The sequence below is a fragment of the Equus caballus genome, chromosome 19, assembly GCF_041296265.1.
Source record: "Equus caballus isolate H_3958 breed thoroughbred chromosome 19, TB-T2T, whole genome shotgun sequence".
NCBI lineage: Eukaryota > Metazoa > Chordata > Mammalia > Perissodactyla > Equidae > Equus > Equus caballus.
Genome location: NC_091702.1, coordinates 44,595,372 through 44,621,295, shown reverse-complemented (window position 1 = coordinate 44,621,295; position 25,924 = coordinate 44,595,372). Strand labels below are relative to the sequence as shown.

Genomic DNA, 25,924 nt, shown 5'->3' with positions numbered 1-25,924 from the left:
TTGAATGAATAAGTAAATCATCAAAATCTAATAGGTATTAAAAACACACAAAAATATTTAACTGCTTTTTTTTTTTTCCCCCGAGGGAGATTAGCCCTGAGCTAACTGCTGCCAATCCTCCTCTTTTTGCTGAGGAAGACTGGCCCTGAGCTACCATCCATGCCCATCTTCCTCCACTTTATATGTGGAACGCCTACCACAGCATGGCTTTCGCCAAGTGGTGCCATATCCGCACCCAGGATCCAAACCGGCAAACCCAGGGGCACCGAAGTGGAACATGCACACTTAACCGCTGCACCACCAGGCCAGCCCCTTAACCACTTTTATTTATCATTATCTGATCAGGTTTTATTATTGTATAGAAATTTAAATTTAGCTATAAGTCGCATAAAATCGACAACGTTGCTCTTTCTCCCAAAGTGCCTATACTCCCTTCCATCTGGAAGAGATGAATAATATTTACTTAAAAAGTGGTGTGCATAATGATCTTTGAAAAGCAGAACATCAAAGCATACAGATGTGCTGCACAGCTGAAGTTTTATTTAAGCAGACCAGCCACATTCATGCTTCTTTGTTAGGGGAAAGAAAGTTAAGGAAAGTTATTAGGCAGGAAAGGTTGCTTCTTCTATAAGACAACACATCTAAGGATCTCCTTTCACAAGTACTGCAGGTACCACGAGAACATCTAAATAACAACACTGGGCAGGTATTTGCTTGAGTACTTAAATAGAGAAATATGAAGAACTTTTATTTTTTCAATATTCATATAATAAATTATCACCATCATCCTCAATTCTATTTAAATGTAAGACAGTTAGGCAAATTCACCAACTCTGCTTTCTTCCATCACAAAAAGGCAAGACATTGGAAATAAATTCTAAAAAAAACCACTTTTCCCCATGCTTATAGACATCAAAAGTCAAAAAGTTGACAGTCTACTAAATCAAGGTTACATATAAAATTTGGTTTTACAATTTGCCAGAAAAGTAAAAAGAAATAAATGCAAATAAATGTTTGCTGTAAAATGAGACAACTTCTTAAGGTATAGGTTCCTTTATAGCGATCTTCCGAAGTATTTGTTTCTAAACCATTAACAACTTGACAGAAAAATTGGAAATGTCTAACTTAAGATTACAACTCTCTTGATATAGACTCTATATACATGAAACAGCAAGAAAGCAAAAACAGAGTATCACTATCTTGGGGCCCAGCATTTGCCTCCTTCCCCAGACTAATTAATGTGAACGAGAATTTTACCTACGCTAAACTTGTTAAACATCTAAGGAAACAGATATTTCACAAAAACTTCCTTCCTTTTGTCACTTTAAACATATTTTAAGTTATTATGAAACTCTATTTCAAAGTAATTTATTGGGCTTGGACATTAAAGCCAAGTCCTAACAATGAACATTGATTTATTGAAGGAAGGAAAAAGATGAGCTGTGATACATACTCTTAAGAAACACAACTGATGAAAGTGGCAACAAGTTGTGGCTATTTATTAAAAATTCTCCCCTCTATTTGAAATAGTAATTTTAATAACCCTAGTATGGGTGGCAGCACTCACCAGTATGAATCTTCTCATGTCTCTGTAGCAGGTACTTCTGTATGAAACGCATGTCACATTGACTACATTGAAATGGTTTTTCGCCTTAAAATAATTTCACATCCACAAATTAGTTACTGGATAAAACACAGTTTATAGTTACTATTTCTGAGGAAAGATAAATCTTAGAAGCCCAAATTCTGGAAAATTCCAAATTATCCATAAAAATTTTTTATACGTATGTTTATTAACTTAACAGAATTCTATTTCCTCTCAATTTTTTCCCAAGATTTTACAATTTACATTCTCAAAATCACACAAAAATGAGATTAAATCTGATCAATATCCTTCAAGGAAAACAAATAAATAAAACAACTTAAACTAGAATTTAAAAATGACGAGGCTAGAAGGGACGCCTCAGGTTATCGAGTGTGTCTTGAACATCTCTTCTTCCTTTCATGTGGAGGAAGATCCACCCACCTTGTTCTCCAGGGCTAACCATCACTTATGTCTTTTGTCTTATTTTCTCCAGAACCTGCAAAACTTTCTAAACATCCTTTTTTAAAAAAAAAAAAATTCTGTCTCTTAGACACTCCTTCTCTGCTGGAGCCTTTCCTTCTACGGAAAGTATTCTTTGGTCTTGCTACATGCAAAGAAACTTTCCAGAAATCCTGAAACCCTCCTGCCTTAGTATTTTCTCTCCTTCCTTTTACCACACCCTCTTAAAAGAGCAGTTGACCCTATGTCTCAAATTCTTCACCACCCCCATGTGCTGTAACCCTTATACTCTGCTTTCTTAAAAGGTACCCATGATCTCCTTGCTGTTTATTCTAACGGTTTTCTCTCAGTTCTCTAACCCTTTCGGAAGGTTGTGTCATTGTTGGTCATACCCTCCTTGGAATTCTCGTTTATTTTAGCTTCTGGGACACTCTATTTTTCTAGTTCATTACACCCACCTCATTACTCCGTCCCCCACTCCCACCCCTTAACTCAACCTACATGTCTATGTCTAGTCTGTTTCCCCAAAGATCTGTAATCAGTCTTTAGTTCTCCTCTCTACAACTTCATGTTCTTAACCATCATTTTTCACACTTGATTTCCAAATTCAGATTTCAAACTCCATCTGGATGTCTTGCATTGAAAACTAAATGCCAACAGGCTTTTTAAGTAGTACATTCTTTAACTGTTTCTCTAGCTTAAAGAACACATTAAGCCAAATAAGTGTCCAATTAAGACTAATTAATTTTGCACATCCATAGTAATTGTTTTCTCATTTAAATTTTTTTCTGGTTTCCTTCTGACATCCTGGCCTATGAAATCTTTGATTTGAAATGTCAGGTTAGCTACGGTCTTAGGAATGAATGACATTTACATAAAGATGAAATAGCAAAGAAAATAATTTTAATGGCCATAAGCCCATTTTAATTCAAGAAATACCTGTATGAATGAAGACATGTCTCTGTAAGTGATAGTTCGTTCTAAAGGCAGCATTGCAGTGCTCACAAACGTGAGATTTAGGGGTTTTCAAACCAAGTGATCCATCCTCATTTATGGTAAGGATCTAGTTAAAAAAAAAAAGCAAAAACAAAAGAAAGAAGTTTTAAAAAACGTAATACTAATTTATAAAAGAGATAACGCCTTTTAATGCAAACAATGGTCACCAGAGACTATGAAATATTTTTTCCTAAATAATCTTGAAAAGGCTATTAGAATAATGTTCTCATTAATTGTAGGAAAGTACAATGTGACTCAGAATGGGTAAAAAATCACTAATAAAACTTTGGAAGCTGGTTAAGTAAGATCTCAGCACTCTCCTCCCTCCTCTCCAAAGCTGATGCCGGTGGAGTCCCTCAGTGCTCTCCACCAGAGTGAGGACAGCTTACTTTCAATTTCAAGTTCTCACACACCCAGCACAAAAGTCTTATGTTTTAGACATGGAGTAAATATCAATCAGTATAGGACTGTTTAAATACATCACGGAAAATGAATACAATTTAATCTTATGTGGTTATAAAAATGAGAAAAAGCTCTCTATATACTTATATATAGATAAATACATTAGCGTGGGTATGGGAAAGGAAGATAGGTGAGAAAGAAATCAACCTTATCTTCCTGGGCTTCCTAAGGTTGAGAATATTGTGGGCCTGGTCTAGACAGTGCCAGAAAAAAGGTCACCTCTCGGCTTCACACATCCAAATTATCAATCATTTGTTCAACATGCAACATTAAACTGCCTCTCTCATCAGACACGTGGCTGAGTGAAAATAATACATGATCCGTTTTTTCAATATTGAGAAGAGAATAAAGATGGCAGAATACGATGGGAAGATAAGAAGAAAGCTAGCAGGTAAGATCAGGGGGAACACGGCAAGTGAGGACGAAGTGGAGGCAGGGCACATGGAGCAGGAGCTAAGAAATCGTGTCCCCCACAGGGTGGAGCCATCCAGGAAACATCTTAAGAAACACAAAAGCCTGTGGAAACTGATTAGGCCCTGTAAATACACAGTTATAACCCCTTCTCAAACCAAGAAAAGGGAATTAGGCAAGAAAAAAAGGCTGTAATTTAAAAAATTTTTTTACTTTAAATTCAGGAAGACAATTCAGCCTATACTGTATGTAAATCAATGGTAATTATTATGCAAATTATACAGGGTATTTGGATTCTGGGCAAACTGCCAAGGTGGTCAACAATGCTTCAAAGTCTATGCACCAAAGTCATAGAAGGAAACATTTGGCAGGAGAGTGGAAGTGGGTGTCACAGCTTCCTGAAGAGAGTCAGTGAAAGTGGAAAGTTTCATCTCTGGCCAGTCAGTTTAAAATTTTTTCAGTCCCTCCAAGTCACAAAATAATATTCAAGTTAACACTGTACAAAATGAAAAAACACAAAAGCTTTTAAAATATGATTTAAAATATTCTAACATAAAACAAATAACCAAAAGATATTAAACATTTTATATAAAACAGAACTAAAAGCAAGATAGCACCAGGTATTTTTTCACTATGTTGATAACAAATAAGAGGATCCAAGTGCCAAAGGACATGGCAGCTCAATAGCTTTCCGTGGCATGGCAACTTCAAGGAAAGGCTTTGTAAGGAGCAAATCTGGCCCAAGTTACTTAATGTGAAACGGATGTAATCCTTAACTGTACAAAGCGCTTTTATGAAGAGCTGGGGAGTTCTAGGTCATTGTTTTCTGGCACTGGAGGTAATGCTGCCTTTCATTGTGGATTCGAGCCTTAATTCAAGGCGGATTTTATGGATGAAACAGCTAACAGTGACTTGTGAATAAGCAGACTGAAAAATCTAGCGTAAGTTCAAAGACAGAAAAATCAAATTCTTGGACATTTTATATTTTTCTTTTTCAGGCCAGAGTAACAAACACCTTTGCATGAAGGACAGAATAAAATTCATCTTGTCTCAGAAGAGCAGTGGCTCTTCCAAATTTGTAATCTGCTTTAAATATAAGCGCCTGGTATTGTCTGTTTCATTCACTACTATAACCCCAGTATCCAAAACAGTGTCTGGAACATAGTGAGACCCTATAATGTCTATTGACATGGCTGCCTGCTATCCATACCAAACATCCTCAGAGCTTACCACTTTATCCTTTTTTAAAACTTTTGCAGAAAGTGATACTTTTCAATTTTTCAAAATTACTTAGTAGTGCCATAGAGATTAGGGCACGCAAAGAACAAAGTCCCTTAGTGGAACAGAAATGGCACATTAATACAGGCAAAATCTTCTTCCTTGGTATAGACTTGGCTTCTTTTCTTATTCACATTCTTTCAAGATTTTTTAGTAGAATGTGATCCACCAGTTAAGTGTGTGTGTCTTAGAGATTAGGAGACCTACTTGATACTAGTACCATAAAATATTTTAGCTTTTCTTTGGCCCTTCAACATATGAACACCATTACAATTAAAGAATTTGAAATTTCAAAGTTTAAATCTTAAGGTGCCTGCTATAATATCTCCACATTTATCTTGCCTCCTGTCATTGCCACTTTTGGAGAAATACGGTATATTATAAAGACCAAGCAATCAAGTTTTATAAAGAGTGGAGAAATTAGTAAGTCTAAACAATACTCAACATATTTGATTTTTTTCTTAACTGTTTAATAAACTCAGAACTTTTCGGTAAAAAATTTCAATACCAAATGGAACACCTCAATTAATCTGTTTTCTTAATCTCATGGTCCATTAGGAGATATATTTTTCCAATCCTCAAGAGTCAGTGCCACTGAATAACTGAAACCCTACATCCCTCAGTGAGAAAAAGTTTTGCTCTCTTAAAAAGCAGACATGATTTTCCCCATCCTATACTATGTATACTGTCTACTATTTACTACCAAAATTATTAAAGCATAGTTTAAACTAATGATCACACATCTTACCATAATTCTTAAATCAATCTAAAGCAACTTCTAAACCACCAAAACCAAGACAATTTAGAGAAGACAGTTTAAATTTCTCACCTATTATGAGTTGTTTAATTGCAACTGGGGGTGGGGAATGAGATCTTCTAAAATTCTGTTCACTCTCCAAATCCAATTAGAAATGCAAGAATAGCGCAGCTCCAAAGACACACAACAAAGTAACAAAGACACCCGGAGCAATAACGACCACCACATCTTGACCGTCTTAGCTATCTCTAATATCCCACACTCTTTCATGCTCCAGGACTTTTACTGTCTGTCAATACGAGATTTTACATGTTACCAAACTTCATTTTTAAATGGCAAGCTTTTGACAGTGCCAGAACACGAAATTCACTGTGTCATAAGCATGGTACAATAACTGATGTTAAGTATAATAACCCTAAATTTTAGAAAAGGTTACTTCTCTTATGTTTCCTAAATATCAGGCACAGAAGTATGTGATATTTTTTAAAGAAAGATTTACATCAAAATATTTTTTAAAGTTAGGATTCAGTTCTATGGAAAAATCATTTACCCAGAATATATAATTCCCTGGGAAAGTTAGATAAATAAAATACTAATACATTCTTTTACTAATTTTTTTCTTCATTAAGTACTATTCCATATTTCCATCCCTTGTCATAATCAGTTCTTCATCTTTAAAGCCGCTTCTTCCACAATCAAGTTAACATGTAGGAGAAAGTATGACAAATGCCTAGTATTTCCGTTTCTATGCTCCCTTTAATGAAATTTTCCTCATATCACTTAATTTTAAATGTTTTGTTTTGTTGCGCTTTTTTTTTTTTGAGGAAGATTGGCCCTCTGCTAACATCCACTGCCAATCCTCCTCTTTTTGCTGAGAAAGACTGGCCCTGAGCTGAGGTCTCTGCCCGTCTTCCTCCACTTTATATGTGGGATGCCACCACAACATGGCTTGACAAGCAGTGCTAGGCACCCCCACCCAGGAACCGAACCAGCAAACCTCAGGTCACCGAAGCAGAGTGCATGAACTTAACTGCTACACCACCAGGCCAGCCCCAATTTAAAATCTTTTTCATATCAAAATCACAAATCTTTTCTCAGAACCAATGGTGTACAATAATTGCTGGGAAACAATTCTCTACATAATGTATAATCTATTTGACCTGTGGAATATGCTCTTCCTTCCAGAGTTCACCATAACTTTGAATAATCAATTTCTACTCAGACCACTTGAGGTGTTGTAACCAACAAACCCAGTTCCTTTCTTCAGCATCTGATAAGAGATCCTGGCACATAATAAGCACTCAAATTATTTGCTGAGAGAATGAAAAAGGAAATGCATTTCAGAATAAGAATTAAGTAATAAACGTATGCTGTTCTATCTCATTTAATTACTAAGGAGTCTGAAAAGACCTATAAAATGTACAGTACTGGATTAAGATAACATTGCTATATTTTACTGAAAGGATTCTTAGAGATCATCAATGTTAACTCAACAACCCTCATAAAACCCTTCCATTTGGAAAACATTATTTCCTAATTCACGCAAGTCAACAGTAAAGTCAGGCGGTAATACATCATTTATCCAGAAACTTCTAGTATCAAGACTTGAGATTCTCAAGCTTAAACATAAATCACAATCACCTTGGACTCTTAAAGTATAAACAGAAATCCCCTGAATAAGAATCTACAGGGATGGGGCATGGGTGTTTATAACTGGAAAAGCCCTATAGATGACTAATGCAGAGCCAGGAGAGAGACCACTGACATGAACGCACTTAAGCCTACTAAGACTTTTCATACATTACTAATAACTTTAGTTCTCTGTAGTCCTAATCCACAACAAAACAAAAAATTCAAAGGGGCAATGGAACACGGTATTAAATGGCCATATAGGTATAACACTGTAAAAATGAACAGCATGTCATTAAGGAATGAGACAGTGAAGCAACGGCAAGCGGTCAAAAACACTTAAAGTCTAGCTAGCAGTCAGGAGTTTACAGGGTGACGAAGGAAAAAAGCCCTAATATCTCACTCCATCCAGAGGACTTCATTACAATACATATGATTTTTCTTTAATGTTTACAACATCACCCCCAAGACATTAAAAGCTGAATCATGCTCAAATGCACTATATTTAAAAAGAAAACAACACATTAAAGATTTCCAACAGAGCAGTTAAAATAAAATTTGACATTTAAAAGGGACAAGCTCTTATTATGTAGAAAATTTACTTTCATAAAACAGCTTATTCCATGACAGTATCAAATAACTTGACCTAGATAAACATTCCCTAGCTTGATTACCTTCTTCTTCTTCAGACATGTTGCCAAATGTATTCTGGCAAAATCTACTTTAAGATGACTAGACTTTGCCATAGGACAAAGGCTCAGAAAGCAATTATTGCTTAAAATCCATGGCAGCTAAAGATGATAAAACAATACAGTACTTCTCACCACAAAGCTTAGCTTGAAGGGAACCACATTTATATAGACGTATAAACTCTGAGATTCTTAAAAAGTCTATCACATTACTTTAGTTTCATTTCCTATACAGATCCCCAATCTAATATGACAAAATGGTGACACATACTCAAAATATTCATAACGGCAAAATTCAAGATTGGGGAAAGGTGTTGGGGGAGAGTGGAGTCCTCTAAGCATAATAAATTATAATTCTTTGAGAAATTTAAAGTTGCTTTTTAAGGAATTTAAAACAAGTAATGCATGGATTTATAAACGTGAGATAAGCTTTTCTTTCTTTTCATACAAAAGGGCCAAAAGAGTTACTTTAACGAAAAATCTGAAGCGTGAATTATTAAACACATGTCCAAGAGAATGCAAAATAACTCACTGGTCACACCACAAAGTTCTGACTCCAGACACAGACACCATTCATCTGGAGACTGCAGACCAGTGTTAACAACAGTCCACAACAAGCCCCTGTCCTGTCACATGTAATACGCCAGGACAAGTTAAAAATAATTGTTTTTGTTATTCTCAAACCCCTGTCTGTCATATATTATTTCTAGGCATTTTACCCTCCCAAGAATTCCCTAAAAAGATGGCCCCAAAACATTTTCTTATATACAATAACCTTAGAATGGAACAAATCTTTCATGTAGCAACTACATAGATATATAAATAGTTAAATAATACTTAGAAATATTGTAATACATTATAAATGAGTTTAACTAATCAAATCAGACAAGCAAAAGAGCTTAAACCCTGTAAAAATGTGACCTGTATTAATAAACACCTAGAACATATCAGCAAATAAAGATTCCAAATAATACCCTACTAGAAGATTATAATCAGAGTTTTAGCCAAAAGTTTGGAATACATTACCCTCAAGAATAGAACCAGAAAAACATGGCAATAAAATATCAAGGAAAATGCAGAATTTATATATATTATGTTGTTTTTAAAGATATGAAATAGATTCCCCATAGACCAGCAGTGAACCCAAAGTAACATAATCAATCACTATGACAATTTTTTCAATAATTTTTTTCTGTAAAACCTGTTATTGTGCTATATATGAAGAATTTGATTTGTCAATATAAAAAACAAACAAAAAAGTATCATTTAAATCACTGAGAAAAACCTTAACCCCAAGAAAAGGGAGAAAAGGAGGGAGGGAGGGAGGGAGGAAGGGATTTCACAAAACACAAATAATTATGAAAAAAACCAAACAAGTTTAGTATGACCAGTAACTAAAGAAACTCAAATTTAAACTATAATCAGATGTCCATTTTAAGGTACAAAAAAGCAAAACCTCACACTCAAGGCTGGTGAGAGTGTGGACCTTAGGTCCACTGCAGGTAGCAATGTAACTGGTTCAACACTTCTGGAAAGAGTAACATTGTCAAGAAACCTTTTTAAAAGCTCATTCCCTTTGATTCAGTAATGCATGAAGATCTATATACAAATATTTTAAGAGTAGCATGATTTAAAATGAAGGCAAAGAGAATACAACTTCCAACAACATAGCAATCATTGAATATATCAAAATACAACATATTATGCAGCTAATAAAATCTTTTATAAAAACTTTTAATAACAAACGTAAAAATAGCTTACACGTACTTTAAGTGTTAAAAATCAGGAAATTCAATCAATGTACCTATCCAAATATACGAATTTGAAGATAGAAAGGGAATATAGCAGAGAATTAAGGTAGTTGTCTCTAGGAAATGTGACTATGGGTTACTTTAGTCTTTACAGTTTTCAAAATTTTCTATATTAGGCATACTTACATATCCCAAAAGCAGTGGTGTGCTGGTGAATGCTAAACAACAGGTTAAGGCATCAGTGGCTTGCAAAGTGTTTGCTGATTTCCATGGTGCAAATATTCTCAGAATGGCTAATTTTAAGCTCTCAATGGTTTTAGTACTGGCTTGCAAAATTCCTGAAAACTTAGTTCTGGCAAGCCAGTACAAGCTGGCTCCAACACATCATTGAGTCCAAAAGTATCCAAAATATACAAATAATGATGATGATTATGATTACGATTTAAATCACAAGGCAAATGCAAAGCAAGTAGCCATCAAAATAAAAAAGTCATAATATGATCTTTTTAAAAAAGCCGCCTTCACTATATGAGGGGAGAGAACAAAAGACGAAAAATAACTATAAAGATGTAAATACACTGCAAATGGTTCAGAGACCTCCTAGGAATAACCAAAATGCTACATATAGTCAACTATCACTGTACTGAAGAGGGGGGGAAAGCAGGAAATTCCTAATAGTATCTACTGGGTTACTTGACTATATACTAATCCATTCATTCACTCATAAAGTATTTACTGAGAGTCTATTATGCTTACTATTCCAAGCTCCTGGGAAACAGCCATGAATAAAATGGGGTCCCTGTCCTCATGGACCTCATATTCTAGTACAGGTATCCCACAACCTTTTCTTGATGAATAAATGGTAGTGCATTTTCCTGAAACCATAATATTAAAATAAGTAAAACTAATAGAAATGAGAAGCAAGGGCACTACATACCATCTGTCAGTTTTTTAAAGAAAAGAGAGACATGGGGCAAGAAAAGTTTATTTTTAGGTAAAAGAGAAGTGGGAAAATTGAAAGCAATGGCCCACTACCTCCCTGCAGGTATGCATCCTCTCCTTCCTTCTGGTGAAGCTGATCCAACATTCCAGCTTTACTAAACCAAGTGAGACTTTGATGTCTGCCTTACGGTCCAGCCAGGTCCCTGCCCTTAAGATTGACCAAGAGTTCGGGATTAACAGGTTAGGGACCACCACCTTAATATATTCTCTTACTTTTGCAGGAGAACGTTGTTTCCGTTTCTTCTTTTTCTGTAAGTCTACTGGCTCTCTGATTTGTTTTTTGTCTCTCATCAGTTGCTCAGATACATCAGTAAAAGTAATTTCCTGCTTTACACTTATCTGTTAAAAAAAAAAAAGCCAATTTTAGAAATAAACAAAAAGTTCATTGTGACAAAAAGCCATTGCATGTTTAATCCTTTGCTAAAACTACATATAAGTGCTTCCAGAATGATTATCTGTGTGTGTGTGTGTGTGTGTGTGCACGAGCGTGCACGCACACCCAAGTCAGTAGTACGTGGAGAATTCATTAATAGGCAATTGAAAAATAAGAACCAAGAGCACATAAACTGAGGGATAAACTAAGATTTTACAAAAATCTATCTGGAAAAAAGACTAAAGATGTCCTTAGAAAAGACAAACAAAAGACCTAATGGAATAAAGCAAAAGTCAGGACACAGTAACATCAATTTCATCCCCACATTTAAGGAAACTGATGTTGAAGTTAACAGCACAAAAAAACGTTAAATTCCAAAAACAAACAAAACACTAAGGGATAAAAGGGGTATTCAGACTTCACAATGGGCTTTCCCTCTATTAACAAAATATCATGAAACAACACAAAATTCTAAAAGGTAATCACATCAAAAGAAAAGAAAGACAAACTAACAATGAAAATGTAATTATCTTTAAGCTCAACACTTTTGACAATATCTGAGCCAGCATTTTCCTGGCCTCTACAATAAACCATCACCAAACATGTGCTTACAGAATTGCACATGGTTTTAGGCTGCTGCTATGTATAACACACAATGGCAACTGCACCATAAGTAGAGAAATACTATAAGAAACATTCAAAATGTCAACAATTTAGACCTCAGTTCTCACAGATATGAAAAGAATTGTCTAGGACTCCTAAAAAAATACACCAAGGTTCTAAAGCCACTAATGGTAGTAGTGTCACTTCTCATCACAATTGATGGTGCTCAGTCAGTCATCCACTCCTCACTGCCACATTTTCAATCCATCCTTGAAAGGAAAACACAAGAATCTTAAAACTAAGAAACTTTCAGCTGAACAGGCTATGAAATACATTAAAAATCCTTGACCCGTCTACCATATGAGGACACAATGAGAAGTCTGTAACCCGAAAGAGAGCCCTCACCCTACCATGCTGGCACCCTCATCTTGCACTTCTAGGCTCCAGAACTGAGAAATATTCTGTTGTTTACAAGCTTAAAAACAAAAATCCTTGATAATAATCCAGGAAGTACAATGTGCTAATGGCTACATTTTTAAAAATATACTAAAAAATATGGTGCAAAGATTATAAACATCTTATAGATTCATAGCATAACGTTGGAGGACACAGCTGTGTAGAAAGGGTTCATGAGGAAAACGCAACATAAGCCAGAGATTTCAGACTGACAAAATAAGGAATCAGAAGCTTTCATAAATTCCTGAAATGTATGCAGTGTGAGAATTGCAAATCAAGGAGACTCTTTGGCACAAAAGCATAATGTAAATGATTATTTAGCTAATACATAATTCTTTCTCTCAGGTTACAGAACAGCACTAGTGACCACTCTTATGGTTTCTTTTGGTATCATTATTTGGAACATAAAACAGAATGGTAAATCACCACCAAAAAGGCTTTGGAATGCAGACATGTTACCATCTCTGAAGTAATGTTTACTGGAATACAACACCTTGGGCTGGGTATGAAACAAAGAGAAATAACAGACTATCTTAGCAGCTGTTGAATTGCTCCGTCCTATATTTTGCAGGGACACCAAAAAGTAGTTCCAACATTTCTGTCAGCTTATAAATTGCAAAGAAACCATGAAAATGTAGCATGCAGCAATAAGAAACAGAGGAACTCTTTTTAGCAAGTGTCAAGTAAAGTGTAAGACAGATTCACAAATAAGTTCTGCAATTAGCAGCTATTCAAAGTAAGGAAGAGCCTTTATGTGCAAACAGTGAAAAAGATTAATACATGTATCGAACCTTTTAGTTATTTCCACATACACGGAAAGTGGTCATATTAGCCCTAGCATTTTCCAATATAAGGCGCTTTAAACATTATGAAAGCACAGACCCAAACTTAGAAGTATCAAGGAATTAAAGCATTGTGAAGGTCAATAAGCACACAGCAAGTTACCTTTTTAGAATGCCCCAATAGGCTCATCACTAATAAATGGAACACAGTAATCTCCTCTATAAATCACATGACCACACACTAACATATATGGTCCAGCCTAAGGTGCTTAGAAAAGATGTTGGTAAATCCAGACACTGTGAGATGGGTATGATGATGATAAGACAGCTAGAAAGAATGAGCTGCTAAAAAAGTCTGGGAAAACTTAAGTCTCCTTTGGCCCAAGGAAAACTACAATAAACTATAAAAACATGAAAACTTCTTAAGCATAACTAAAGAGACAATACTTCATCCATAAGTTGTCTACTGTTTCCTTGAGGAATGATTAAAAGAAAATCAAGTTCTCAGTGTTACTTTTCACCTAAAATAAACCAAAGTATAATTAATCAAAGCAGGCATCTGCTGATGTGTGATATTTGAAAAGACTGGTTTGCTGGATTTTAAAACATATTCATGAGAGTATCAAGAAAACCAACAGACTAGGAAATACATCACATATTTTAAAAAAAAAACAAAACCTCTGGTTTCTTCTCCATCACTTAGGCTTTACCATTTCACCTAGGCCCACGTGTTACCTCATGCCTAAACTTGAGCGCCTAAATTTCAACACTACTCTCACTACCTACCCAGAAACACCATCAATACTGTCAATCACCCTACCCATCCTTCTGTCCTAAGATTTGACTAAACTGAGACATTTCTCTACTAAAACTCTCAGACCCCAGCTCATCCACCAATTGACGCTTCCTCTGGGCCTCTCACTCTGGGACTAGGGAAGCCATCAGGCCTGACTCCCTTGTCATATCTACCTTCTATACTCATCTAACTTCTTCCCCAACATCCTTAGAAGAGGCAGAATCCCATAGTGTCAAGCTTCCTCACCCCTTGCCACTGCCCAAGCTGGTTCCTTCTTGCTAGTTCTAAAATCTCTCTCTGAATTATCTTGATGTTTTTCTCATTTTTGATCTCTCTCTCTTTATTTTCCCAACCTTAAACACAAAGAAACCTCCCTTTATGGTAAAACTCCTTCCCTCGATTCTAGTCACTAATAACTCAAGCCCAGAATCCAAAATGACTTTCTTTTTCAAGACTTATTTCATTTCTGGCCCCAAAATAAACCAACTATCCTACTTTCTTATTTGCCTATTTAATGTACCAGTATCTTATCTTGATATCTGAAAACAGGATATTCTTCTTTGGTGTTTTCCATAATAGCTTTCACTCATGTATCCATTCAATAGCTATTAATGCCTGCTACACGCTAAACTCCAGTCAGTCTAAAATAATACAACAAAAGGTTTAAATTTAGTGAGATTCTAATATGTGCAGAGCATAATTCTAGATACTGAGAATACATTCTAAATATAAGATGTCCTTTTAAAACGTAGATGGGGAGTTTTGATGTATTACCAAAAAACACCCTAATAATTCAAGACAGCACACGTCAGGCTCAGCCTAAATGAATGGTACAGGGACTAAGGGCAGGAATCAAACGGAGAAGTTAATGAGATTTGAAATAACTGCAAAAGGCTTCATGGATGAAACAAGGGACCTAATCAGAGCTGCAGGTTTATTGTATACCCACCTTTTATTTTTTTCTTCCAAATCTGGAAGTGGTCTGGAACCAACGTCACATTATGTCTAAGTATGCCTGTATTCTCATTCATCTTCCCACCCCAGTTTGAGTAACAAGAAGGTGTCCGTGTTCTCCTCTATTCTCTGTGCTACTGATTCCACTCCTACCCTTTCCCAAGGCTCTACTGCTTCACTGACTCTCCAAAATAAATCTCCCTCACTCCACCAGCTATTTCTTCTCTGCCTAAAAGCACACTTAAATTTCCCCATCAAACAAATTCTTAAGGATCAAAATTTTCCAACAACTTCCTTCTTCTTAGGGCCAATCTTTTTGAAAGAATAATCTGTAGTAAGCGTATAGATAAAATAACAGCCCCCAAATTTAGAGAAACAGTTATTCTGAGAGTAAAAGTAGTATATAGCCACACAAAAAGGATCTGTTTAACCATCACTAGAAGGAAACTGTTCCAAAATATTGCCTAGGAAACAAGTTGAATCAAGGTGACCACAAGGCTAACAGGTGTTTGAATGTAAAAAGAAAGATATAACACAATTAACCGTAGTGCAAACATACTGTCTAAAAAAAGACTGTCAGCACTATTTGCGAGTATTCAAGGAGTCCAGAAAAAGAGAAATTTAAGACTAAGTGTGTATCTGTGTATATCCAGGCTAGTTTGGCAAGAATAGTTAAATGTAACCAGTCAACAGGAAGATTTCTAATTCCAAGCTCAGCAAGCCACAGAATAGGGCAGAGAGCAGCAAGCATGCTGATGGACAGGCCTTTGAGTCAACGATGAACCATAACCCTCCCCGCTTCTGCCTGACCCGTGACTGCATGCAAAGTTTTGAAGGGAGCTACATTTGCTAGGGTTTGAGAAAGCCTATAGCTACTCTCTGATCTGGAAAAGGTTCAGGGATCCACAGTTCATAACAAACATTCTAGCCTACCTCCCTGTGGTATTCCTCACTATAAATCTGAATTTTGGTTGCTATATCAGCATCTTATAATTTACATCACTATAAGACCAGGTGGACAAAGTGATCAAATCAGCTTTTCTTAATTGAAATAGTGCTAACCACCCCCACCCTACCCATCCTACCTGGAAATTCTATTCTTTCAGACTTCCACAACATCATGATTTAAGTTCTCTCCTATTCCTCTTGGTAGTTCTTCTGGATCCAACCTTCTAGTAAACACATACCTTTATTTTGTAAGAGTTTATCAGTGGTTCTCAAAGTGTGGTCCAGGAACTCCTGAAAGTCCCTGATACTCTTTCAGGTAGTCCATGAGACCAAAAGTACTTTCATAATAATACCTGTTTTTGTCACCCTCCTCTCATGAGTATATAGCGGCCTTTTTCTAGAAGCTAACTAACATATGATGTTAACATACACTGAATGTATTAGCAAACATAAGAATTCAGTTTTCTTATATTAAGTCAGACAATAAACAGATCTGTAAAACTGTAAAACAAATTCTCAGTAAAGTTTTTGTTTTAGAAAATAGGGTTATATTTCATCAAAAATATGTTATGTGAGATTGGCCTGGTGGCATAATGGTTAAGCTTTCACGCTACGCTTCAGTGGCCCAGGGTTCACAGGTTTGGATCCTGGGCATGGACCTACACACCACTCATCAAGCCATGCTTTGGCAGCATCCCACATAAAATAGAGGAAGATTGGCACAGATGTTAGCTCAGTGACAATCTTCCTCAAAAAAAGAAAAAAAAAGAGGAAGATTGGTAACAGACGTTCACTTAGGGCCAACCCTCCTCAAACACACACACACAAAAGTTATATGTTAACATGTAATGGAATTTGTTGTTACTTATAAATTAATAAACAAGTTTTTAAGTTTCTCAGTTTTAATTTCTAAAGTGGTAAATGATACATATAACCAAGAGCTACTGGGAGTCTGTAGTACTTTTTAAGAGTAAAGGGGTTCCAAGACTAGAAATTTTGAGAACCGCTGATCTCAATACATCTTCACCACACTTTTTGCATTCCCTTCCTCTTCTGCATTCACTCTCTTTTAGAACAGAGGCCTGGGCCCCACCAACATAAAGAAATTAGTGTGTGTGTGTACATGTGCAGGTTAGTAGACATTCATGTATTTCCTAGCTCTGTCTGCTGAGAGCACCAAAGAACAATGAGCACCCAGAACCTAGTTTCTAAATACTATTATCCAAATAAAAGGATCTGAGGCTCCTTGGAGAAATGACTGATTCCAGAGCTGGGGCAGGAGAAAACAGAAGATGACCCCAGAACATCTCGTGGTGCCAGAAGCTAAAGTGCCAGAAAAAGGATCAGTGCACGTCAAAAGAACTCAAGCGCTAGTGTGAAAGAGCTCCTAATGGCAAAGCTGGAATGATCTGAGCAACAAAATAAATAATGACAGTTGTAACTCACGGAATAAAACAAATATCCATACTCATATAAATTGCAATAATTGAAAAAAATAAACGTGGGAGAAGAGAGAGCCACAATTAAATAAATACAGAAGGAATGGGGAAGATACAAAATCACAATTAGGCAAACACCACATTAATAACTACAGCCAGCAGAGTCCACCAATGGATGCTAAAATCAATAGGTAAAAATGTGAGGAGAAACAGGATATTTAACTAGACTCAAAGAATTTCCTCCAAGATAGGTTACAAAGGGGAAAACAGTGACTTTACCGTGGGGAAAACTGGCAGATACCACCTTAACAAAGGGTCAAGGTTAATATCACAAGTAGTAAGACATATCCACATTTTGTTCTCCCTGATATGATGCACTGAGAAGATGACAACATCACTTCTATGGGAGCGTCAAAAAACTCAGAGCTTCAATCTAATCATGAGAAAACATCAGACAAACTCAAACTGAGAGACACCATACGAAATAACTGACCAATACTCATCAAGTGTCAAGGTCATAAAAGAAGGAAAGACTGAGCAATTGCCACGGAATGGAGGAGACTTAAGAAGAAACAACAACTAAATGGAACAAAGGATTCTGAACTGAATCCTGGAACAGAAAAACAACATTAGGGGAAAAACAGATGAAATTCAACTCAAGTTTATAGTTTAGTTAATAGCATTTTACCAACATTAAGTTCCTGGTTCTGATACCAACATTAAGTTCCCGGTCCTGATAACTGTACTACAGCTGAATGAGCTTTGATGTTGGAGGAAGCTGGGTGACAGGTTTATGTAAATTCTGTACTATTTCTGTAACTTTTTTATAAACCTAAAATTATTTCAAAATAAAAGTTAAAAAACTATTCTCAACTTTGACTTTTCTAACTACAAAAATACTTAGCATCCGAAACTTATCAAATTGTATACATTAAATATGTGCATATTTTTGTATATCAATTATACCTCAATAAAGCTGTGTTAAAAAAATACTTAGCATTTATATGGTGTTCTATAAATTTATGATTCCTCCTCCTGAGCACAGTAAACTAAGATTTAGGTAACATTTGCTATGTGCCAGGCACTGTCCTAGGTGCTGAGCGTACAATGGTGGGGGGGGGGGGGGGGGAGGTGTCACAAGGTCTCCAGACTGTATAGTCTGTTACATTTAATCCTACAAACACTGTGAGGTTAGTATTTTCATCTCATTTTTAAAATAAGAAAACTAAGGCCCAGAAAAGTTACTTGTCTAAAACCCCACTAATTAAGAGGGGAAACCAAAATTTAAACCCAAGTCTTCCAAATTCAGTAACTGAGAGCCTAGCTACTGTGATCTACAAATTATTTCTTATCCTCATGCCACTAATAAGGAAACTAAAACCTCAGAGAGGTAAGTGTCTCACCCAAGCTACTAAGCTTCAAGACTAGGACTTAAACCAAGATCTTGTCTTTTAGTACAGTGTTATTTCCATTACTATAACTGCTTCTTGATAAATCTAAATTTTTCAAACATTTAAAAATGATTTTTACATGAACACATTTTATTTTCCCATTTATGAACTACAGTTTGATTGCTGCCAGAATATGGAAAGAATTTCCAATGGTTCTAGAACAACTACCACTAAAGGGAAAGAAAATAATTTTAAAAATAACAAAGTGAACAAAATGCCAAGAATATCCAGGTGAGGCATAAGACTTGAGTTTTGAGCCTATCTCTTCCAATTACTATCTGGGTAAACTTGGCTTCCAGAAGTAGTATGGAAAACAAGGAAAGCGTAGGTTAGGAGTTAGAAGAAATACAATCTAATTCCAAATAGTAATACTAGCAGTGTGAGACTGAACACCTAAAATTTAATCATTTGGAATTTTCTTCATCTGTAAAATGGAGGGAATACTCCTCAAGAATTTCTGTAGTTAAAAGAGATTATATATGTAAAGTATCAACTACAGTACAGAGCATTAATAGCAGATTCTTGATGCCACTCATTATCATAATCATTTCAACTGTTAGTTAATTACTGCTAGTAATAACATCCAGCTTATACACATCAAATGAGATTACATAAAGAGCACCTTGAAAACATTCAAGTTCTAAACAAATATTTATGGCTATTAACTATTATTATACAATTACACATATGTAATTGCTTGGACAGAGAGTTACCAATTTCTACAGAACATCTCCACTTAGATAGCCTATTATCTAAAACTTAATATTGCTAAAAATAAATTAATCTTTCCTTTCACATCAGAACCTTGTTCCAAACTCCCTGCCTTTTAATATGCCATACAGTAGTCCCCCACTTATCCACAAGGGATATGTTCCAAGGCCACGAGTTGATGCCTGAAACCACGAATAGTACCAAACCCTATATATACTATGTTTTGTCCTATACACACTTATGGTAAAGTTTAATTTTTAAATTAGGCATAGTAAGAGATTAACAACAATAATAAAATAGAACAATTATAACAATATACTGTAATAAAAGTTACCTCGAGAACTTTCACCTTTTCATTTAAAGCAAGCACTTTACAACCTCTCTTTGGCATATCCAAACCGCCAGGATCACCACTGTTGAACTTCAGGGCCATCAGTAATTAAAATAAGGATTACTTGAACACAAGCACTGCAATACTGCAACCAAGACAGCTACTAAGTGACTACCAGGTGGGTAGCATATACAGCAAGGATATGCTGGACAAAGGGATGATTCACGTCCCAGGTGGAGGCAGAGCAAGACAGCTCAAGATTTCGTCGCACTACTCAGAACAGCACGTAATTTAAAACTCATGAATTGTTTATTTCTGGAATTTTCTATTTAATATTTTCAGACTGCAATTGACTGTGGGTAACAGAAACCACAGAAAATGAAACTGCAGATATGAGGGGACTACAGTATTCTCCTAGCCTCCCGTCTAAAGACATCTTTTAATTTTCTTCTCCATTTCCAACCCAAGACCAAGTCCAGGTGTCTTTTTTCCCACAACATCATATACAAATCTAGAAATTATATTTCACGAAGATTTCCTACTCTAGATCATCTATAAAGATATTAAGTTTGGAATGTCATACACTATTAGAGGGAGAACGAATTGGTCAAATTGGTCAACTTTTGTGGACTACAAATTGGCCAGTGTATATCAACGGCCTGACGAAATCTATACTGAAGAAATAATTTCACATGACAACAATGTCTACATATAAGATCACAATATTAATTATAGTAAAAAAAAAGTGCAAGACTAATATCCAATAATAGAGATAAATTATAATACAGCTATAAGATATTATACAATTATTAGAAATATTACTTTTGAATAATACTAATGACAAAGTGAAATGCTCATGTTTAAGGTTAAGTGATAAATATATATATAGATAAACATATTTCTACAATTTTACACAAACACAAATACAAATGCAGCAAATGTTATACCAACACAAATACATACACAGAAAAACAAACAAAAGAGAAAACACTAAACTGCTAATGAAATGTTAGTAGTTATGATCCTGGAGTAGTAAGATTACAGCAATTTTTATCTTCTTTATAGTTTCAAATTTTTTACATTTTTCTCAACAAGCATGTGTTACTTTATAATCTTAAAAAGATATTAAATTCAGTCTTAATACAAATCCCTAGTATTAGTCACAGAAAAATCTATTTATCATTATCTTAATATACTAAAGTTGTTTGTGATCATGGTATCTCCCCTGCCAGGTAAGTATAAAAGTTGTTATAAGAACTGAAAGATTAAGCCTGCAAAGTGAAACTGAAAAAATTTCTGAGTGAAAGAAAAAAAAAGAAAAAGCCCTCAAAGAAATCTTGATCCTCATCTCACATCATCAGCAAAAGATCAATTCCGAATGGACTGTTAATCTAAACGGGAGAAGAAAACCTTAAAGCTTCTAGAAATTAACAAGAAAAATATCTTCATTACCTTGGGGTAGGCACAGAATTCTTAAACAGGATATACAAAACACTAACCAAAAGGAAAAGACTTAAAAATTGAACTTTATTAACATTAACTTCTGTTTATCAAAAGAGTAGGAAAGATAGTTGACATATATACACACACACACACACATATATATATCCAACAACAGATAAAGAAATACAAATCTGTAAGAGAAAGAAACAACCAAACAGAAAACGGGAAAATGGACAAAAGGCAAAGGTGAATATGCACCTTACAAAAAAATATTCAAATTGCCGCTAAACATGAACAGGTACTCAATTTCATTAGTCATCAGTGAAATGCAACCTAAAATCATGTTGCGATACTGCTACTGAACCACTAAAATGGGTAAAACTGAAAGAACTGACAATACCACATAACAAGGACATGGGGCAATCAGTATCAATGGGCAAAACCACTCAGAAAACCGTTTGACAGCATCTACTAAAGGTGAACATAAGCATGGACAGCAAATTGAATCCTAAGTATACAACCAAAAGAAATGAGCATGTACATGCACCAAAAGACACATCCAAGAATATTCACAGCAGCACTTTTCATAATAGCCAACATCTTGAAACAATCTAAATGCCTATTATACTAGAATGAATAAATTTTGATATATTCACACAAGTGACGATTATACAGAAATGATAATGAACTACTACTACGTGCAACAACATGGATATATCTCATGAACAATGTAAAATAAAGAAATCACGGGGGCTGGCCCAGTGGTGTAGCGGTCAAGTTCCCATGCTCAGCTTTGGCAGCCCAGGGTTTCCCGGTTCAGATCAAGGGAACAGACCGATGCACCGCTTATCAAGCCATGCTGTGGCAGGCGTCCCACATACAAAGTAGAAGAAGATGGGCACGGTTGTTAGCTCAGGGACAATCTTCCCCAGCAAAAAGGGGAGGATTAGTGGCAGATGTTAGCTCAGGGCTAATCTTCCTCAAAAAAAGGAAAAAAAAGAAATCAGATAGTGCATGATTCTATTTATAGTGAATTCAAAATGAGGTAAGACTAGGGGCTGGCCCCGTGGCCGAGTGGTTAGGTTCGCGCGCTCCGCTGCAGGCGGCCCAGTGCTTCGTTGGTTCAGGTCCTGGGCGCGGACATGGCACTGCTCATCGGACCATGCTGGGGCAGCGTCCCACATGCCACAACTAGAAGAACCCACAACGAAGAATGCACAGCTATGTACCGGGGGGCTTTGGGGAGAAAAAGGAAAAAATAAAATCTTTAAAAAAAAAATTAAAAAAAAAAAAAATCAGGTAAGACTAACAGACCATGATGAAAGTATCAGGGTAGTAGTTATCCTTAGGAATCAGAGGAGGGTTGTGACTAAGAGGAACAGAAGAGGCAGAGGGCCTCTGGGATGCTAGTAATGTTCCATGTCTTGATCTGGGTAGTGGTTACACAAGTATGTTCACTTCTGAGGAAATTCATCACTTAGAATTTGTGCACTTTTCTCTATGAATATTTCAATAAAAAGATATACACCCAGAGAAACAGTGTTACAAATGTATATAGATATAAGTAACATGCTTGCATATATAGACATCTAGATCTATATATAAATTTATCTATACATCTATAGATACAAGCATGATCTTTTCAACACTATTTCACTCAAACAAATCTAGCAATACTGTAGATATTCATCAATAGGGGAGTGGTTAAATAAAGTAAGGCACACCATTTAATCAATCATTAAAATAAATAAGCCAGTTTTATATGCAATAACATTGAAATTTCTACAAGATATGTTATTAAATGAATAATGCAAGTTTCAAAAGCATACAAATAACATCTAATTTACATAAAAAATACTTGTGTATTTTCATAAAATATATACATTTACAAAACATAGTATATAGAAATAAGTACACATACACTCTATATTTGTTTCTAAATTAAAAACTTCCAGAAAGATATCAATATTAGTAGTTATCTCTTTGGAATTAGAGTAGACAAGTGTTAGAAACAAGGAACTTTTACTTTTTACTTTGTTCTCTTCTGTAGTATTGTAATTTTTACAAAGACTATGTAGTCTTTTTTATAATAAACTACACCTACAATTATGAAAAAAACAAAGTAGCCATCTCTGAGACTGATCTAGCTAGAGTGATCCCATCACAGCCTTGTCCATAATGATTTCCAATTTGTGATCTACTGACCTAAGCGAGAGAGTATCAGTCTCATTCAGTACCACTGTCTCACAATTCCAGATCAATCAATTACACATCAAAGATCAGACAGCACTATATTAAAAAGTGTTAGGAGACTGGCTTTGTTATTAAAGTCATCTAGAAAGAAATCTTCTATTAACAATTTATGTTTACCTGAGGGGAAAAAAAGATAAATTCAGTCAAACAACTGTAAGAACATGGGAGGATACTGAAAAACAGATCATTCTAGGTTAGCTCCCTAAAACAATCCACTAGAAGAGATACCTTGATTCATCTATTTACCAGGTGAGCTGAAATCAATAATAATAAGCAATAACATGACTCTTACCAGGAAAAACTATGAAGCATGATTATTCACTCCATGTTTTCTGCTCAAATATTAATTCCTATTAAATAGGACACTTTCTAAGAGTGAGACGGCAGGTGAGTAAAATCTTGTTAAATAAAAAAAACAGGGCCGGCCTGGTGGCGAAGTGGTTGAGCTCATGTGCTCTGCTTTGGCGACCCAGGGTTCACGGGTTTGGATCCCAGGAGTGGAGCTACACAACACTCATCAAGCCACACTGTAGTGGCGTGCCACATACAAAATAGAGGAAGACTGGCACAGATGTTAGCTCAGGGCCAATCTTCCTCACAAACACACCAAAAAAAACTACAGAGTTGATATAAATTATCATCTATTCTCCTTAAAATGAGCTCAATTAATAAATCTACTTCTGAAAATGATATCCAAAGAGTAGACTGAAGTAAAAAGTATTTGAATCGGGCGGGGTGGGGAGGGACATTTCTTAAAATATACACCCCCAATAAAAACCAGAACAATCACCTCAAAAGATAAGGACCCAACGGTCAAGGAACAAAACAAGACTACTCCTGAATCTCTCAAATAAACCCTAAAACAAATGCAACGGTAATAAGAATTGGCCACAACCGATAAATGACTTTGTTGAAAAAGTATACAATGCAATGGGGATAACAAGTTGAAAGTTAGCCAGAAAGAAAGGAAGAAACATATCCTACCAATGACTATTTAAGCAAATAAATACAAAGGCAAACAGATTTGTCACCTTCCAAGACGATTGGGAAAGATCATCTGTCACCAATAAATGCAATCCAATTCTGCAATTAAACCAGAGCATAAAATATGTGGTAAAAACAAAAGTACCTTAAAAACATTGAAATGGGTAAAATGATTCCTTTCTTTTTTTAAAATAGGAGGGAAAAAGTTATCCATTGTAAGATGTATATTCAAATTCTTACCATCAGAATATTACGATTTTATTGACTGGAGCAAGAGGTATTTGGGAAAATATCTAAACAACCCTCCTTAAAGTAATGACAGGATTTAAGGATATTTAAAAACTAAAAAACAAAACAGAGGTCTTATAACAATGGCCAAATACCTTTTGAGTTTCCTAGGCCATTAAACAAAATAATCACAAATACAAAATGCATAGAAGTAAGCTGACAATTTTATTCACACTGTTTTATAGCAGAGAAATGTGTGACTAAGATAAAATGCTAAACGAATGATACAGTGTACTTTTTCAGGAATTATAAATATCTGAAATATTTTACAATTTATATCATTATATGACTAGAATATGATTTTTATAGCTAATTTATAAAATCTTGTTGTTCAAGTGATAAATCCAATAATTTTCCAGAAAACAAATGTGGCATATATCATTACGAATTACAATTTGTTCTATTTTGTCAACACATACATGTCTTGACTCTTCAACATGCTTACCAACAACGTGGAAAAATAAAGATATAAAGAGTTATGATTTCCCAACTCCTCTTGAATGGAAATAAGAATAAAAAAGATAAACCAAATACTATTTTCAAACTTCTGAAATAAATTCAGTTTCTGGGAGCTGAGAAGCTTTCTCACATAGTGCTATCCAGTGCTATCTAATAAAATTTTCTGCAATGATGGAAATGTTATTTACCTATGCTGCCCAATACAGAAGCCATTAACCACATGTGGCTACTGAGTACTTGAAATGTGGCAAAGGAGACTGAGGAACTAAAACATTAATTTTAATTCAAATTTCTACCGTACTAGAAAACAAAGTTCTAGCAAATAAACTACAGACATTCAAAAGCTGGTCTATAGATTGCCATTGAAAACGCAGCTCCACAGAGTTGAATTTGGGTGACTGATTTACAGTGGTAAGGTCAAGATAAATACTGGAAACTAGCAGTTATCACAAATGAAGAACTTTTACTTCAACTGTCACAAAACACTATTAAGTTTACATAGGTTACAGAACCTAAACGATTATTAACAATTTAAGAAACCTTGAAACTCAACCTTGTGTTTTGAATTAACAAAAAAAGTTAATATGGGGGCTGCCCTGGTGGCATAGTGGTAAAGTTCACATACTCCACTTCG

The 25,924-nt window shown here is 35.4% G+C and overlaps 1 protein-coding gene across 12 annotated transcripts in view; it reads right to left on the bottom strand.

Moving 5' to 3' along the window:
• Window positions 1-25,924, bottom strand: part of ZNF148 (zinc finger protein 148) — a 120,777-nt gene that overhangs the window by 34,125 nt on the left and 60,728 nt on the right. For all 12 annotated transcript variants that reach the window (XM_023623601.2, XM_023623598.2, XM_070243644.1 and 9 more), the window contains 3 exons: window positions 11,233-11,358; window positions 2,984-3,107; window positions 1,568-1,651 (listed from right to left, as the gene is read on the bottom strand). In XM_023623601.2, the coding sequence (XP_023479369.1) occupies window positions 1,568-1,651; window positions 2,984-3,107; window positions 11,233-11,358 (334 nt within the window). The remainder of the gene's footprint in view (window positions 1-1,567; window positions 1,652-2,983; window positions 3,108-11,232; window positions 11,359-25,924) is intronic.